The sequence below is a fragment of the Numenius arquata genome, chromosome 11, assembly GCF_964106895.1.
Source record: "Numenius arquata chromosome 11, bNumArq3.hap1.1, whole genome shotgun sequence".
In the NCBI taxonomy this organism is placed as follows: Eukaryota; Metazoa; Chordata; class Aves; order Charadriiformes; family Scolopacidae; genus Numenius; species Numenius arquata.
The window spans coordinates 13,555,181-13,573,965 of NC_133586.1; the positions used below are offsets into that span (position 1 = coordinate 13,555,181).

The window sequence follows — 18,785 nt, forward strand, 5'->3', positions numbered from 1 at the left end:
CGTCATTTCAGCCACAGTTGGCAATGGCGAGGGGCATAGACAAAAAGGTATCCCTATCTGAGACACAGTGGCTCGGGGCCCTCTGCCTGCCTTACAGCTGAGTGACAGAACCATAGAATGGTTGGAGAAAAGGGACCTTGAAGATCACTCAGTTCCAAGCCCCCTGCCATGGGGCAGGGACACCTCCCACTAGAACAGGCTGCTCAAAGCCCCATCCAGCCTGGCCTTGAACACCTCCAGGGATGGGGCATCCACAGCTTCTCTGGGCAACCTGGGCCAGTGTCTCACCACCCTCAGAATAAAAAACTTATACCCAGTATCTAATCTAAACCTCCCCTCTTTCAGTTTAAAACCACTACCCCTCGTCCTACGGCTTTACGCCCTGATAAGGAGTCCCTCCCACCTTTCCTTTAGCCCCTTTAGGTACTGGAAGGGGCTACAAGGTCCAAGGTCTCCCCGGAGCCTCCTCTTCTCCAGGCCCAACGCCCCCGGCTCTCAGCCTGTCCTCACAGCAGAGGTGCCCCAGAACGCGGCTGGGCCGAGCCCCTCGCCCCTCCGCCGCCGATGCCAATCAGCAGCAAGGTCCGACGCCCGCGCGGGGTCTGGGCCTGAGGGAGAGCGGGTATTTAGGCCGGAGGGCGGTAGAGCGGGGGGGCTGTACCCAACAGGAGCTCGCAGCAGCACCTTAAATGCCCGTGCGGGAACGCCGCGGGGGCGGGAGGGCGCGGCTGGCGGGGAGGGTGCACGCGTGAAGCACACCGAGAAATCCTGTCTTCGGTGCCGCTGCCGGGTTCTGCCCATCCCCTCTGACAGGCCCTGCAGCTGTGACCACGCCGCCTTCGCTGCAACCGCTCTCCCTTCCCCGGCGGGCCGTAGTCACCGTCCGCCGCCGACGGGCGGTTACGGCCGGTAATCACCCTGGGGCGTGGCCCCTTTAAGAGCGGCCTCTTCCCCCCTGCCCGGGGCCGTCCGGCGCTGCGTACTTGCGTCACTGCGCGGCGCCGCGGCGTGGCGGCGGGCGCGCGGCGGGCCGTCCCCTCGCCATGGCCGACATGGAGGAGCTGTTCGGCAGCGACGCCGATTCGGAGGCCGAGCAGAAAGGTGCGGGGCCGCTGCCTTCCCTCCCCTCCCGGGCCGCGCCCCTGCCCTCAGGCGCGGGGAGGGAGCGGGCCTGCGGGGGAGGGAGCGGTGCGTGGGGACTCTGCTTCCCTCGTCGCGGCCGCGGAAGGGTCCTGGTGGGGAGGGAGAGCGAAGCGGCTGGGTCCGAGGGGTGAGGCGGCGCGGGGTCCCTGCTGACCCCTGGGGAAATTTCAGCGGCCGTTAGCATCTAAGGAAAAGCGGTGGAACATCTCCCGGTTCAAGTCGTTCGTGGGTCTTTAGAGCGCTTGTCTCCGTCTCCCTGAGCTCGTTTCCGAGGCAGATGTCCCCTTCTCTTCCTGCCCGAAGCGGCGTTCGCCGGCCCCGGCGCCCAGCAGTGGTTCCGTTGTAACCAACGTGTCGGGGTGCATCAGGGAGCTAACTTGGGTTAAAGAAATTGTGACAGTTAAAACTCATTTGTAGGATCTCATGCGCCACATATATGTACTTACTTGTTTCAAGCTTTCACTGTTTCAAGTGTTATTTTCTTTTGTATAATTGCTTACTCTGTTTGCAGCTTTAGTGTCTTAGATGACAGCTTGTGGTTTGAAACTTTATGTGGCATCCGTCATCCTCATCCATCATTGGCTGTGCCTCTATTACTAGACATTTTGTTTTATTGTTCTAGGTAACTTATATTTCTTTCTTCTAGTTCTCTGTAAGTTCTCTCTCTGGCCTTTGGAAGTTTTTTTTACTATTATTTATTGTTGTTTTAAAGCAATGCCCATCACGTTGTGTGCATCCTATAAAGGGACATTCCGGCTCTTGAAAGGGTGGTGTTTGTTTTGCAGATTCCGATTCTGGATCTGAATCCGATTCTGACCAGGAGAACGCTGGCTCTGGTAGTAATGCTTCTGGAAGCGACAGTGACCAGGATGATGACAGGGACGCAATAAAACCTAGTAATAAGGAGCTATTTGGAGAAGATAGTGAGGATGAAGGGGCATCCCATCACACAGGGAGTGACAACCACTCTGAACGATCTTACAATCGCTCTGAAGCTTCGGGACATTCTGAGCATGAAGATAATGATCAGTCAGATGTGGACCAGCACAGTGTTTCAGAAGCTGCTCATGATGATGAGGAGGATGATCGTGGGCATGGATCAGATGAAGGCAGTCATCATTCAGAGGGAGATGGTTCCGAAAAAGCACATTCGGAGGATGAGAAGTGGGGCAAGGAGGACAAAAGTGATCAGTCAGACGATGAGAGACAGCAGAACTCTGATGATGAGGAGAGACAGCAGAACTCTGATGACGAGGAGAAGGTGCAGAACTCTGATGAAGATGAAAGGCCACAGATGTCTGATGATGAGGAAAGACTCCAGAACTCAGATGAGGAAAAAATGCAGCACTCTGATGATGAGGAGAGGCCACAGGCCTCAGATGAGGAGAAGATGCAGAACTCAGATGATGATGAAAGGGCCCAGCATTCTGATGAGGAGAAGATGCAGAACTCTGATGAGGACGAAAGGGCCCAGCATTCCGATGAGGAGGACCAAGAGCATAAATCTGGTAGGATGGAATACAGTGGTAATTATTTACTTTTGGTTTGATCTCTCTTTATTGTTTCGTTTATATTGGCCTGAAAAGATTCAGACTTCAGCGTAAAGGCGTTAATCACATAGCTTTCAACTACAGTCCTATTTGTAGTGGTTTTTTTATGCAGCACTTTTAAATTCTTTTTCATCATCTTTTTCATCAACTTATTAATACAAAGGAATTTTAAAATATGTGGAACAGAATTTTAATTTGCTGAGAATAATTATGCTCCTTAGTAGAGTCTGCAAGGGGCAGTGATAGCGAAGATGAAGTTCTGCGAATGAAGCGAAAGAAACCAATTGCATCAGATTCGGAAGTGGACAGTGATACAGAAGGACAGAAAGGTAAATGGTGATGGTGTTTTGTGGGTTTTTTGTTCATTTAATCCTCGTTTTAAGCCTGCCATTCATCTGCTACAGAACTTGATGAAATTGGTGGTGCTTGCTGTACGATGTAACTGTAGTGCCAGGGAAATAACAAAACAGCACAGCAAGAATTCTGTGTGGGGAAGCACACGCTGTACTTCTGCTGATTATCTCTACTCAGCTCTATCAGTTTATCCATTTCCTCCATGAGAGACAGAGCTTTTCTTTTGTGAATGTTGTTTCACACATTTTTACTGAAGTATGTTAAGAAGTGGTGCCTTTAATCAGAGCAGCCCAGAGAATTTATACTGGTTTTTGTGATGTTTAGCTGGCTGAGAAAGAGGTGTTGACTCTTCCGAGAGGCAGAACTTCCAAAATGCTTAATGAAGTTGCTGTTTACATATATTTAAGTTGTTTACTTGAGTAAAGGATAATCTTAACACTTAATTCTTCTGTTGCCATTTTTCAACTAGATTCTCTTATTTGGTAGAGCCTTTCCAGGAAAACATACTTTGAATCCTTAGCTTAAAAATACATGGGAAAACTGTTTCTCAGGATAAGAGAATAATGTGTGCTTCATAAACATTCACAATTTTTTAAACTTTGTAGGTGATTTTAAGTGGTAATGGAAGTGAAGGATGTGTTAATCTTTTTTTCTGTGAATGTGCTTACATGTAGGGGTATGTGTGCATATATATGTGTATTCTAAAATAGTAATTTTTCTGCTCAAGAGCATGCAGATGTCATGGATCTGTTTGGAGGTGCAGATGACATTTCCTCAGGGAGTGATGGAGAAGACAAGCCACCAACTCCAGGACAGCCCATTGTGAGTAGACGTGACTTTTGAAATAATTAACATGCCATTCCACCGTGAAATGTAGAACACCGATTGAGTTTGATAATATTTTAGTGAAAAAAAGACTAACAGCATTAAGTAAGCATTACAGATCATTTTGCCCTAGCTAAAAGAATTATTAAAGCTTTATCCATAGCAATAGCAGATGGATTAATTTATCTGCCTTCTCCCATCCCTGCTCCATTTTTTGTATTTGAAAGAAATATAATGAATCATTTAGATTGTCATAAAGTAAAGTACTAAGTCATAGCTGTCTTTGGTACCTTAGTACAGCTGTGCGACAAATATTTTCATTTTGGGTCTTGATGATAATACCTAAATTTATTTTTTTTTTATCTGGGAGAAGTTGTCCCCCATTTACCCTCCAATGCTTAGCTGAAAACTGTATGTCAGCTCCTTTGCTGTTTCCTTACTGTCTGTGGTCTCTTGAGCTTGAACTGGTATTTGAAATCCCTTGAAGTAGCATATGAAAATGCTGAACTGAATTGCTTTCACTGAAAATGTGCAAGTTCTTTTACCCAAAGCTTCTTGATCTCTCTGTGTACATGGATCACATTTCTTCAAGCACAATGTAAGTGCTTATTAGAGCAACAGTGGCCAGATAGACTTTTTTCACTTATGCTCCCATTCTTCTTTTCATTAGGATGAGAACGGACTGAGTCAGGAACAGCAGGAAGAAGAACCTATTCCAGAGACTAGAATAGAGGTAGAAATACCAAAAGTAAACACAGACTTGGGTAACGATTTGTATTTTGTGAAGCTGCCCAACTTCCTTAGCGTGGAGCCCAGGTAATTGCACATTAAATGCGTGATTAATAAAGTTTTTTAGTGTTTTCCTATATTGTTTTTGCTCTGGTAATACAATTAAATTTGTTGTTCATATTTAAAATGGTTGGCATTAAGATGCATACTTTTGGTTGTGATCAGTCAGTAGTAATATCTGTTAATCTAATCAAGCGCTAAGTAATTTTCTTATGAGCTTGAGTTTCAGCTTGATTGAATAACTTTCTCTCTTTTAAAGCAATATGATTTAATTGAAAGCACGTGCTATCGGTTGAATTTTAAACATAGGTTCAGGCTCTCGAATGTGAAAGCCAAATCACAGCGTCTTTATGCGCTTTTGAGGGATAAGAACATCATTTTGAACTTTAGAATAAGCCCTTTTTTATTTGTGTGTGCTACATGTACTGTTTAACTATAAAGAGGTTGGTTACTCATTTTCCTATTTACCTAACCCAAGATAAAGAAATTTTCTGGAATTCATAAGGAGAAACAAAAGAAATTATTAGAGCTGGTTTTGATGTTAGGTTTGGCCCTAAAGCCCACCCTCAGCGTTTCTAGCAAATTGCTGTTGAATCCGTCTCTCCGAGTGTTTCATTAAGGAACTTTATGGCATTGTTTAATAGATGTCAGGGTAGCTGGCAGTTCACTATTGTGTCTGTTAGATGTTAGTTAAATCATTCTTCCTGGTGTTTGTGCTATAGACTGTTTCAGAAGAGAACTGTTAAGAATCCAGTTAGTGGCTGTAATTAGTGAGAGAAGTCCAGGGGATCTTTGGGGGTCAGACAGGACTGAAAACAGAATTGTACAGTAGCAGAGTGTTTATTGCTTCTTTCCCTTGCAGCAGCCTGGAAGCTGTTGGAAAGGAGGGTAGGGAATGGCCCTCTCCCACTCACTCCCACCCCAGCCGTCAGGTTTTTTGAAGGAAGAGAGGAGGGAAAAAAAAAAAAAACCAATCTCTTCTTCCTTTCCCTTTGGTTGGTTTTGAGATTCAAATATAAAAATTGCAAAGATTGTGCTCTTAGAAAATCCCTAATTCACCACATTTATAAGACAGCAGTTTTTATTTTCTCTGTACAATATTGTGTATATTTTATTTCAGGCTTAACCCTGACCTCATCATCCTGATACTAAGGAACCAGTATTTTCTGAGGCAGACTTGCTTTCTTTAGCTAGAGCCATTTAGAGGGTCTGAGTGTTAAAGTGGCTGCAGTTGATGGTAGGGAAGACACTTGGGCAGGCCTCCTGTGGTGGAGAATCAATGCAGTAAATGACATTACCGCAGAAATGGCTGTCTCACAGCTGCAGTGCCTGCTGGTGTCTGCAGTGTATAATTTAAACCTTTCAGGCACCTGTTATTTTGCACAACTCTAGAATAATCTGGATTAATTTTTAGAAGAATAAAGACTGTATTATATAATTTATTGCAGACCTTTTGATCCCCAGTATTATGAAGATGAATTTGAAGATGAGGAGATGCTTGATGAAGAGGGTAGAACTAGGTTAAAACTCAAGGTATAATGTTAATTTTCCTTTTCTCTTTTACACTATTCTAGCCACGTTTCTTCAAAGTCTTTGAGGTATTTTAGAATAGTGTTTTGATTTATGGTTCAGATTCTGAAAGTGTGGATCAGTTCAGCACTGAGGAAAGTTGATCCATTTTAGTAACAAATTTAAAAAAAACCTTGACTGCTGCATTTCACCTATAAAAGTGATACTTTTCACTTTCATTTGTTTGCACCATGCAGTAAATTATCTAGCCTTTCTGGCTGTAACTCTTGACCCACAGTACAACTTACTATGTGTTAGAAAGGGGTTTGTGGTTTTTATTCCCTATAGGTAGAAAACACAATAAGATGGCGGATGCGACGAGATGAGGAAGGGAACGAGATCAGAGAAAGTAACGCACGGATAGTCAAATGGTCAGATGGAAGGTTAGTTTGGACTTTCTTCTATTGAAGGAATACAGTTGTTCCTACAGTAAAGTGCCATGGCGTGCTGAATTGGGTGGTCAACAAACTTTGATGTCAGTTCTGCACAGCAGAAATTATTTCAGTTTCTGCTTTGAAAATTTTATGCTCTGCTTAGTTTGGATTGAAATATAATTACTGGCTATATCTAAAAAGGCTTTCTCCATTTATAAATGAGGGAAAAAACAGACTGTAGTGGCTTTATCAAATAACTGATATATGAATCTCTTCTAAGCATGTCTCTCCACTTGGGCAACGAGGTGTTTGACGTGTACAAGGCGCCACTACAGGGAGATCACAACCATTTGTTTATCAGACAAGGGACAGGTCTTCAAGGACAGGCTGTTTTCAAGACAAAGTTAACCTTCAGGTAAGTATGCTATCCATATACCTATATGGATAGCACATAGGTATATATATACTGGTATATCCTATGCCAGTTTGTAAACCTTCAGAGCTTAAACTTTTAATGAGAATCTGCTGTCAATATTTTGGTAAGATTTTTCCTAAATTAGGTGTCACAGTTTAAAAGGTTAATATTCATTCACTGCAATATGTAGGCTACATGTATTTTTTTTTTAATGTTTTTTTTAATTTGCATTTTTAAGTGCAAGTCCTCATCTAAATTAGAATATTAATATTCCCTGAAATTAACCTTTTTTCTGAGGCACAGTTGCTATCAAGATGGTGATTATGTCTTGGGATATTGAGGTGAAATGTGAGGATGATTATTTAGGCTGGTAATGGATGGCCAATGGTTTGCTGAGAGAGGAATTGGTGTCTCCAGTAGCTTTTACAATACACATTAAAAAAAAAAAAAAGGAAGAAAGGATGATGCTTTTACTTTTGTGCAGATGAATCTTTGAAATCTTAAGTATGCTGGCCCTACTGTTGTCCTTTAAAAGTGAATATGTTCCTTGACGAAGTATTTAACCCAGAGCAATTTTTTAACAGGCCACACTCTACGGACAGTGCCACTCACAGGAAGATGACTCTGTCTCTGGCAGATAGATGTTCAAAGACCCAGAAAATTCGTATTTTGCCAATGGCAGGTCGCGATCCAGAGTCTCAGCGCACAGAAATGATTAAGGTATTGTGGTATGGAACTCTCTTACCTTCTGACTTAATCTGAAAAATAACTGTAATGTAGCTGAACATTCCTGAACATTTTATGACTTTATGAAGAACGGAATGTATTTTGGAGGTATAGACAAGAGTTGTTAGCTGTGTGTGCAGCTTGCTTAACCTTACAGATTACAAAAAAATCAGAATATGTACAATCTTTACACTGCTGTGAAATTGTTTTAAAAGCTAGAGTAGAACACAAGGTGCACTTGAGTTGGCTTGTGCTTTTTTTCCCCTCAATCTTTATGTATTGCTTCCTTCCTTGGACAGAAAGAGGAGGAGAGATTAAGAGCTTCCATTCGTAGAGAATCTCAGCAGCGAAGAATGCGGGAGAAGCAGCATCAGCGTGGTCTGAGTGCAAATTATTTAGAACCTGACCGCTATGATGAAGAGGATGAAGGAGATGATGCAATCAGTCTAGCAGCCATCAAAAACAGATACAAAGGTGGCATCAGAGGTAATAAATGATATATGGCATATCATAAACCTTAGCAGCATGTAAGCAGGGCCTGTGTGATTCAGATGGATTAGTTTCACAGGAGAGCCCTGGTAAGATTGTATTTTGCCAGTTCATTTGATACATGAAGAGGCATGAATTCAGTGCGTATAAGTTTATTTTGTTTATCTGGAATGAGATTCTGCCAGCTTTTTGTGTGATTAAATGTAAGAAAATTATTTTTAATATTGTCTCTTCCTCACCAATTACAGATAATCATTTGTCTTTTCGTTTTTCTCTGTAGAGGAACGTGCTAGAATCTACTCTTCTGACAGCGATGAAGGCTCAGATGAAGATAAAACACAAAGACTACTCAAGGCAAAGAAACTTAATAGTGATGAGGTAAGAAAAAGATTTTGTTCTTAAGGTACTCATTTTCAGTCAGGAACGTTTCCTACACTAAATCTATTTTTAAAGCTGAGAATTTTGTAGTTTCATTTATGCTGTGATGAATGTATTATTTGACTTGGCATGCTTTCTGTGGTAATTAATCACCAATTTCTTATACACTGCATTAGTTCATAGACCTGAGTGATTCCCAAAGGAGATCACTATTGTTATTGCATAAATTTTTCCCTCTTTAAATCAGCAGAGTTATGTAAAAATGATTTTGCCTAAATTATGCAAGGAGTAAGAAGGCTCAAGATCGGAATCGTGGTATAGTGTTATCTCCTAAGCTACATGGTCCTCTCCTGTTCATTTTGGAAATAGAAGCAGCATTTTCACATTTTATTTCTGCTCTTTTTAAATAGAAGAGTTAAAGAACTGAGTTAGAAAGAGTTAGCGTCCATTGCTAAATAGATGTTAACCATCACCCAAGTATCATCCTAAACAAGAGGCCATGATCAAGTTAACTGTTAACTACAGCTAATAGTAGTGCTGTTTCCTCTTCTAAAATTGTGTTTTACTGTTTTGGAATTTATCACTGCTGGGTATAAGCAAATGAGTCATTGTGTATGTCACCTCTTGAGGTTTAGGTCATTTCAAGTAACATCACTTCATGTGGTGTAGCACTTTTGAAATTGACAGGTACCATTTCTGAGAGTTTTTAGTATGACACATACCTCGCTAATGTAAGAAATCTTGATTTTTGAAGGAGTAAGTTTGCTCTCATTTGCATTTCTGTACTGGGCTTCCTGTAAACCTCTTGGGAGGCGTGACTTACTGCCCAGTCTGTTGGATGTTTGCTACATTCTGAATGAGAGACATAGATTCTGGCTGCTTATTATACATTGAGGAAAATGTAGTATTTCAGAAAAATACGACAGCAATCCAGAAGACAGCCATGGCAAGGCATGTAGAAGACTGTAATTGAGCTCTGTTAGTAGAAACTGAATTGTTTATTTTTAAGGCACTACCAGTTGCTATTTCATGATATAGCAATATCGGGACTTTGTAGTTCTGGTCTCAGAAGAAAAGGTCTAGTCTTGAGGAATGATAGCCTCCATTTTAAAATTACATGACTTAAAGGTAATATTCCCGTCAGGGCCACAGAGGGGTGCTACAGTATTGTGGAAAAAACCCCAGTGGTGCATAACTACTTACTTTCAGTCACCACGCAGGAAGGGTGGTATTTGTAATATGTATCTGCATATGTGAAACATGGACTTCCTTGTACACGGACTTGCTTTTATGTGCTGTCAGTCAACAACACAGCACAAACGTGTGTCCTGATAACAATTTGTTACCATTACTGAAAATGTCAATGTATTATTAATATACTTTATGACCATGCAGCAAGTAGTTTTACTATTAGTGTAGTTAGTGGAGATATTCTGCTAAACAGGAAGATGAATCATTTAACAATAGCCTAGCTAGATTACAAAAGAATGCCTGTTCTGAGGAAGAAGCAATCATTGAGATTCCCATCCCTACTAATTTCTGTTTTCCATGCTTAGAATTCCTTCCTAACCAAGATCTCACTGTACTAACTTAATGTGTTAATATAGAAAAAAATGCTTTGAATAAAAAAATATTCCTTACAGTTCTGAACTCAATCTTTGCTGCTTCTTAAAAGCCAAGTAACACATGTTGCTTTTAAAACAAACAAACAAAAACAACAACAAAAAAACCCCCACCAAAAACCAAACCAACAAATGGAAAAAGAGATGAGGTTACTTAAAGCTGAGGGTATTTTTAGAGATATTCTTCTTTTTAAACAATAATTGAGTTACCACTTGTTGTTTGTGCCAAAATTGATTTTTGCATTAACAACTAGTAACTTGCAGTTTGATTAAATGTTTTCATAGTATTCTGATTTAAAATGTTTGGAAAGATGATTCAAACTGAACTGGTGTAAATGCATATGGGATCAAAATCAACCTGTTGATTCTGTATTTAGGTGCTAAAAATTGGGCATCCAGCCTATGAAAGTCATTATGGTATTGCTTGCAAACAGTTAATTAATTCAATGATTTGAGTTCCTTTGACCAGCTCTTTGAAGCCTCCTAAACTATTATATTTCTTGAACTGTGAACTATGGTGTTTCTCAGTACTAATGGTTTCTCATCAGTCTTTTTCTTTTATCAGTGGTGTTTTTGTTGTTTAGGGGTTTTTGTTTTTTTTTTTTTAAATTAACAAACAAAATGCCTACCCACATACTGAATTTCTTCTTTGCTTCAGTCACTCTAATTTAGGGCATACAAGTGTCCATAGTCTGAAAATGTAGCGAAGCTACACAGGCTGCCTGCAGGGAAAGCTTCTGCATGTTGAAAAACTCACTACAAATTCTAGGAATTGCCCATGCTCATTAGACTTGCTGAGAATGATATTGTACGTGCCATAAATCCAGATTGTGATGTAAATGACTTCTGTGCCACAGTTCAGTTTGAAGCAGATTCGGTTGTGTGTCTGTTGAGGTCAATGGAGCTGCAGCTGGATTGTGGACCCTCTCGGGCTGGGGTTTGAGACTGGTAGCGATGCTGGCTGAACCTGAAGTAGTGGTTCATAAGCCATTCTGTGTCACAGTAGCACAAAATGGAAAAACTAGAACTAATAATTTTGATTTTTCTTACAAGAAAGACTTTGAGGTCTTTTTGTTGTTGTTCTGAGTTTGGTTTTTTATTTTAGCTTGCAGTATGTTGGTTTATTTTTGTCCTTTCTTTGCCTTTAGGAAGGTGAACCTTCTGGAAAGAGAAAAGCAGAGGATGATGACAAAGCAAGTAAGAAGCATAAGAAATATGTGATCAGTGATGAAGAGGAAGATGATGACGATTAATATCAAGGAAGCACAAAAGTTGACTTTTTTTATATATATATTTATATATATATTGTACAGTTCTCTTACAGCAAAGATGTAAGTAACCATAATGGGGTTATTTTGATAAAGGAAAATTCCGTGAAGTCTGCGTTTCTGGTGTGAATAAAGTTTTTTGACTTCCTTTTATTTTTTAAGGTTTTTTTCTTATTGCAGCAACTATTGCACGAGGGATCATCCCAGTGCCGATTTTATCTTGCACAATACATTTCAGTTTTGTGAATTGTAGTGACTGGTCATCCAAGTGAATTAATCAGTGATTTTTACTGAGACATTTATTTTCATGCATTGAAGCCCAGAACGAAAATCCACATCTTGCCTGAGCATTAATAATACTAATACTAGTAACAGTAATAATAATAATATTAGGCATGTGCTAGTGACGTAAATGTCAGAGTAAAAGCGCTTATTTAAACAAAACTAAAAAAATTCTGTAAGCAGAGGTGAAAGTCTCCTTTAAAAGGTGAAATGAACCACAATACAAAAATACATCCTAATAACAGTGTCTCATAATCTCATATAATCCTTCTGGTGCTATTTCCTATTGTTCCTGGTTGGTTTTATAAATAGATTTGTTCAGCTGGGAAGTCGCCGGAGGAGAATGTGCTGGACAGAATCATTGCTGCTTTTACACTATTTCTGAACACCTTATTTGATGATACAATGCTAGTTGTAAAGTGGGGAAAGGCTTGCAGAAGTATCTGAACTTTTCACACTTTCTTTCCAAGATGAAATATGCCATGTGTAGTTTCTCTCATTGGTGAGAGCGTTCAGATGTTATCTGTGTTGCTTTTTTAACTGTTTTCACACAGTCCTACAGAGTTTGGATGTGGCTTGAAAAAGGTAACAGAAAGAAAAAGAGAGCTAGCTTAATGCCTCTTAAAGCAGAATCATTGACTGACGCTGTGAGAAGTTTGTGATGTGCATTTGTGTTACCTCAGATGAAATAAAGCAGCTGATAGTTATGCAAGGACTACTACCCACCTCTCCCCTGCCCAGCTGAATTCTGCTTTTTTATAAAACAGAGTAGGGTGCAAATGCCTCATAGTGAGAACTTTGTGCTCTCGTGACATTCCCTGGTTCTTCAAGGTACAGCTTTCAACCTGGACATCTTGCTTTTGTCATCTTTAATTAGGCTGGTAGTTTGTCAGAATGTTCTACCTCCGTTTCTCCTGCCTGGAAGGTACGGGAAGCGTTCTGGCTGCAGTAGGACGGAGCTCTGCATGTGTTAATGTATTCTGCTGAGCAGCTGACTGCAGTGTAGACATTTGCAAGTATGAAAACAAAGTGGAAAACGTCAACTCGGAAGTCTGAGTGCCTGAGAAACTGTTCTTTTTTTCCTGTAATTAAATTGTTATCTAAGAGTTCCTGTGCCTCTTTAATGTGCAGATAAAACCTTTCTCCATCTGCTGGAATTTTGACCCTGTAATCCTCTTAGTTCAGACCTCTGCTGGAAGACTGGTTCCTTACATGAGGTTACCTGCTTTCCATTTGTAACCTTCTCAGGAAGAAGCCGTCTGTTTAGAAAGGGGCTCATTCTATATGGATGTAATGCTTTACGTTCACATAAAAGCTTCCCAGTTACCTCTGAAACAACAAATTTGGCGTATGGAAACACACCACCATTTCACTGGTGATGTGTTTGCTTTTACGTCACTTTAATTAAAGTGTTGGCTATTTTTATTTTTGCTACACTCCGAAGAGTGAAAATGTTTTAATCACTTTCGTAGGTTTGATGCTGACTAAGCCTTTACTAAGTAAGTGGTCCATTTTAGCTTCCAAAAATCAGGCTTTTTGTGGATTACAAAGATGAAAAGAAGTAATTTTTACACTGTTGTCTTCTGTAAATTGCTCTTTGAAAGTCTTATTTAAATGTGGAATTTTAGAAAGTGTTTTCTCAGCTTAAATTGGTTTAACAATCATCTTGTAATTAAAGTCACTTGAATGAACTTAGCATTACCCACAGCATTTTTTTTTAAGTTGTGAGTCAAATGTATAGTTTTATTTAATTTGAAGGCAGTTTTTGCTATTCCTTTTCACAGCCTCCAAGCATCTGAGAATTACTTGGAATTGTTTCTTATTACCCAAATTAAAAATATTAAGCCAAAGGAAAGAGAATGTGGATGGAACTGTGTTTATTCTTGTTCTGACTGGTCAGTACTTCTTCCAGAAAGGCCGTGATTTGAACAACTTCCAACAATAAAAAGCTTATTTGAAGAGCCGATATTAGCTGTTGAGTACTAGTTTTTCTGGCTCGTGGCAGGATGTAGAATAAATTCTCTTGAAAGTCATTGAAAGCTGTTCTTGGCTATATTGTTTTGTTGTTTTAAGTATACCCTTCAAATGAATCCTGGTTTCCAGTTGTTGACTGGAGTTTTCTTTCCAGTACCTGATGGCATTTTCTACCAGCCACTTTTCTCCATCTCAGCCATGCGGCTTGCCATGGATTTCATGGTGCCGCACACCTGCTGGATGGGGCAGTGCCCATGGAAAGGAGCAGCTGCCCACGCAGTCCCTCGCTCTTCCTAGCAGCAGGTTTGGCGATAACTTGCCCAGCTCAGTGAGTCAACTTGCTAAACTGTCAGGAGATTTCTTTTCTGCTGAGTTGTGTTTTCTGCCAGGCCTGCCCGCAGAGCTGCCCTATTGGACACCTGGGCATCGGAGCCAGCTCGGTGAGTTGGCCTGGTCGTGACTTGGGGGCCGTCGGGGCAGGGTGATCTCTTTGGCAGAGGTAGACTTGAGCTTGTCTGTCTTTTGAATACTTGCCCTGACCCTACAGAACACGGTGAAGAGTTTTCTGCTGGTGTAGCTGCCTGAACTGGCACGTGGAAAAGTCAGCTGAGCCTCGAGTTGGTGCAAGGCACAGCAGAGGTGGAGCAGGACAGATCCTGTGTATGGCACCAAGTTTTCCCTCAGCTCCGATACGAAGCTGCAGCCCGAGGAATGTGTTAAACATGAGGTGGTGACTTTCCCATGAAGTCATGGGTATTTATTTCTCAGGCAGTAGGCATGGGGGTCCTTGGTGTCAATTCTGGTAGAGTGCTTTTCGTTAGCAGCTTTACGCTGCTAATCATCTCTCTGAGCGTTGTTGAATCTACACAAGTTACTACGTGGGAAAGATCGAGAAGATTATTTGTTTCAGATAAACGTTCTTTTAATTTTTGCTATAAGTAGTATAATGTCTTAACACTTGTGACTCTTAGGCTGTTCTAGCGCTCAGGAACTTGCTTGTGGCTTGACTTGGAAGTGCCCCTTGGGGAGCAACGTGACTAATACCTGCTGTTGCCTAGTGATGCCCTTTGACTTGAGCTGGGTTTTTTTAATACTTGTATGGACATGAAAGACTTGCAGAAGAGCTGCAAACTGGTATTGATTACTAGCTTGTATCTTTAATTGCTTTAAAACTCCTGGGCATTCTGAGGAATTATATAAGCTAAGTAGTTTAGAAAATAACATAAAATTAAGTAAACATACACTGAAATAATTTGCTGATAGCCCTTTTAAAAAAAAAAAAGAATTTTCACAAGAATTTTGGTTTCTTGAGGGCTTTTTATATGTGTTTGTTTTTTTTTTTTAAGGGTATTTTTACACTTTAAAATCTTCGAATCTTAGTTTACCGGGCTGCTACTTAAAAAATAGTAAGTTATTAAAGTGAAAGCTTAACTTCAGAAAGTGGTTGGGTTTTTTCCATTAAGCTTAGTCTTGAAGAAATGAGAGGTGGTAGAGCCAGTTTACCAACAAACGTAAGTGCATGTCTCTGGGTTATGTTGAAATCTTGTGGGAGGCAGTAGCATTCATGCAGTTATTGATAGTCATGGAATCATATCCATGCTGTATTCTTTATGTATTGGAAATTGAAGATAAATAAAATCATATAAAACAGTGGAAGTACTAACTAACATACTCTCTTTTTTATATCTTATGACTGAGTCAGGTTATGTCCGATTCTTTTATTATTTCATGCTTTTCCTGGTCTTTACAAGATACCTCACTTCAGAAGGTGACTGGAAGTGAGGTGCTAATCTTAGCCCGGTAATTTGGCAGATTTCTGGATTTTGGTTTGGGTATTTTTTTTTTATTATTTTTTTCATTGACTGTAAAGATTTATGATAAACATCTGTACAGGACAAGTTCTTACAATAGGGCTCACTGTTGATTTCTATGATAAATCTATTATTGGAAAACTTACGTGGATACTGAAGGAGCGCTTTCATTTTCAGTATGTAAAGGAAATAAAGATTAGGGTTTTGGCAACAGCAGTACCATTCAGGTGTACACTTGTACTTGGTGTTCGTGTTGGGGAGATCATTGTGCTTGGCTGGGGTATGGAATATGGTAACCGTATTTAAACTGCGTGAGCTTGCTATCTGCCAAGTTTTCAGCTTGGTTTTCAGCTTAAAATAAACTGCTACTTGGCCTACGCTATATTTGTGAAGGGAGGAGTGTATCCCAGAGAAGATAAGGAAGGATCAAGCCGAAGTGTTGTGGCTAAAACATGCTTTAGTTTTGAGTTTGTTTTTTTTTTGTGTTTTTCCCTCTCAAAAGTAACCGGAAAAAGCTCAAATGCCAAAGTCACAGTTACGCATTCGAATTAAAGTTGACCCCGGGCAGCTTGTGTATTTCCAAACTCACACCTCATAATGTTAGGGGGGTTCTCCTTTCTCGCAAGCAAGGTAATCTCTGTTGGTTTAAGGAAAACTTTTAATGTAGACTCTGAAAGGTATCTTTCTTTAAGTAAAGCTAGATCTTTCTCATTTTTCTTGGAGGATACCTCACTTTATATTAACATTAACACAACTGGAGTTATTACCCCTTTTGCATAATCACCTTGCTGCTATGTGTGTCAGATCAGTAAATTGTCTTTCGGATTGATATTTCTGTGCTGTTTCTCTCGGTACAGATTTTTCTAGTGATTAGAAAAGGAAATAAAAATTTTCCTCCTCTGGAAAAAAATGCAAAATACCCACTGTCACTTTGAGAAGCGCTGGTGATCGTTTACAGCTTCATGTCTGATGATGAAACAAGAGGCTTAAATAACAGGGACAGAAATAGTGGAGTGTCAGCGTACTGACTAAAAATGTTTGTTGTTCTATGAATTGCCTTGGGGTGTAGATGGTGTTTCTTTTCTTTTGTGGAACTTAAACCAGTGCTTTATTGAACATAGGCAGTCTTAATCTAATGTAAAAAGCTCATAGTTTCACAGAACTGCAAATTTTGACCCAAATATGTCAGTCTTCTGAAAATGACCAGGACGCGTTCTTATGTTGGGACTAATTACATTTAGCTCAACCTGGTGGGAGAAAAGCAGATGCAGATCAAACTCTTGCAGTGCTTACAGTAAAGACATTCAATCCTGTAGCAAACTCCTGAATTTTAAAAAGAATTAAATTGATGAAGGCGAAACTTTCAAATTATAGATTCAGGAAAGTGTGTAAGTTTTGTAACAGTCCAGCTACATATAAATGGTCTAATATATCTAAGATGTACATTGCAGTGGTCTATACGTAACAATGAAGGAAAATCAATTTAGGGGGGAAACAAGTCCACAAGTTGACTCAATAGGCTCGAGGTTTTTAAGGAGGGTTGACACTTTGAGAAGTGTTTGGGCTGATTGTGAAGGATGGGCAACCAAAGCTTAAGTATTTTAGAGATAAAACGGTCAGCTTCCAGAATAAGCACACAGGATCCCTAACCCAGTGAACTATAGGCATTCAGTCTAGGATGGAAAGCTGTCTTAAGGAAAAAAAAAAATCTGTCTGCTCGTCTAATGAGGGTGTATAAAGCCTGTTGTAGTCCCTGGTGAGTATTTATGGTAGGTTGGTAAAAGATTGAAGAAACGTGTCGTACAGTGAAAACACCAGCCCAGCCTTGACCTGTCACTGTGTGACTAGGCGTTGCTGTAAAAACACAAGATCTGTTGGTTTCAGCTGAGAGGGGGATTGGGTTTCCTGAGAAAATAAGTTTTATTTTTCTTCAGTAGGATGTGCAAATAAAGCATGCTTGGGAAGAAAAAGATAGACAAGTACCTTCAGTACAGGAATTTGTTACTCGCTGTTCTCTAAAGTTATCAAGACAAATTGGTCTTCACTTCCGCACCCAATGAAGCGTGCAGTTACAGGACGTGCCTGGTCACTGTCAGGATTAATTTCAGGTCTGTATTGAAACTTCTCCAAGGATTTACAGAACGAGCCAGCAAGTGGCAATACAGCTGCCATATGGCAGGTTTTGAACAGGGTCCATCCCAGCCCAGAGTGAGGAATGCAGCGTTATAACAGGTAGCAGCGAGCTCTGGCGCCCAGTCAGTTTTCTGAGAGCCTGGTTAACCTTCAGTTTAGGAAAAAGACATCCCGCCAAGCACAGCACCCTTAAGACATTGCTGTGCGCTGAGTCCAAGTATTCCAGTATGGGATTTTATCTTCAGCTGAACACAAGAGCACTTTATTCTCCTGCGGTCGTGCTTAGTCATGGATAGTGGGATACACATAGAGAATGGATTTTTATTTTGACAGCCAGCTGACTTGATCTGACTGCTCTTACTGTATGGACATATTGGATAGGGTGTTGCTATAAATAAACAAGTTTGATGAGTATTAAAATACCCATGTCTGACTTTAAATATAGTTAATTGCAATGGGATGAAAACGGGATAGGGGAATGAATATTCAAGGGTAGCAGGAGTTGTCCTATGTTGCCTGAATGAGATCCAGAGCTTTCTGAAGCTCTGACTGCTCCTGTTCTTATCACAGAAGTAACATCTGTGCATCTATTTAGGTTATTTATGGTGCTTGTGTGGTTGATAATTAGGTTTGTGTCTGCTGTAACCATTTAGATAATGTTTTCCCAGGATCTCCACTGGCAGGTGGCTGGTTTTCTGCTTTTGTACTGGAGTGTGGTAGAAATCTCCTTCAGAAGGGTCCCTTCCTGCCCTTCAGATGGTGGTGGTGGTTTGATGCTTTGAATAGTCAGCTCACAAACACACTGAGCTGTGTTTTCCCAGGATCTGTGAGGACTGCATTTTCTTTTGGAAACAGTTCATTTACAATTGCCTTGGGAGCGGAATGATACGCTCTTTTTGTAGTGGCAGAGCACAAAGAATTAAGAGTGAAGACTTGGAAGTTTCATATCTAAGCTATTGTTAACGGCCTTGTCAACAATGAGCTCTGGGAAGCTCTTCAGAACTGTTAATTGCTGTAATTGCAGGTATGGTCAGGCATATAGCTGTGTGCTGGGTTGTATCAGTGCATCATTTTAGATTCACT

The 18,785-nt window shown here is 40.5% G+C and overlaps 1 protein-coding gene across 5 annotated transcripts; it reads left to right on the top strand.

Moving 5' to 3' along the window:
• Positions 1-991: 991 nt before the first annotated feature.
• On the top strand, positions 992-11,654 carry LEO1 (LEO1 homolog, Paf1/RNA polymerase II complex component). Of its 5 annotated transcripts, none has more exons than XM_074155654.1 (12): positions 992-1,101; positions 1,929-2,651; positions 2,915-3,022; positions 3,775-3,869; positions 4,543-4,688; positions 6,110-6,194; positions 6,519-6,613; positions 6,885-7,019; positions 7,604-7,739; positions 8,045-8,231; positions 8,515-8,612; positions 11,383-11,654. In XM_074155654.1, the coding sequence occupies exons 1-12, from the start codon at positions 1,044-1,046 to the stop codon at positions 11,485-11,487; spliced, it is 1,971 nt and encodes a 656-aa protein (XP_074011755.1). In that variant the 5' UTR covers positions 992-1,043; the 3' UTR covers positions 11,488-11,654. The 5 variants fall into 5 exon arrangements, with proteins under 5 accessions (XP_074011755.1, XP_074011754.1, XP_074011756.1 ...); XM_074155653.1 differs by having other exon boundaries at positions 1,044-1,101; positions 2,915-3,029; positions 3,758-3,869; XM_074155655.1 differs by having other exon boundaries at positions 1,044-1,101; positions 2,918-3,022.
• The last annotated feature ends 7,131 nt before the right edge of the window (positions 11,655-18,785 follow it).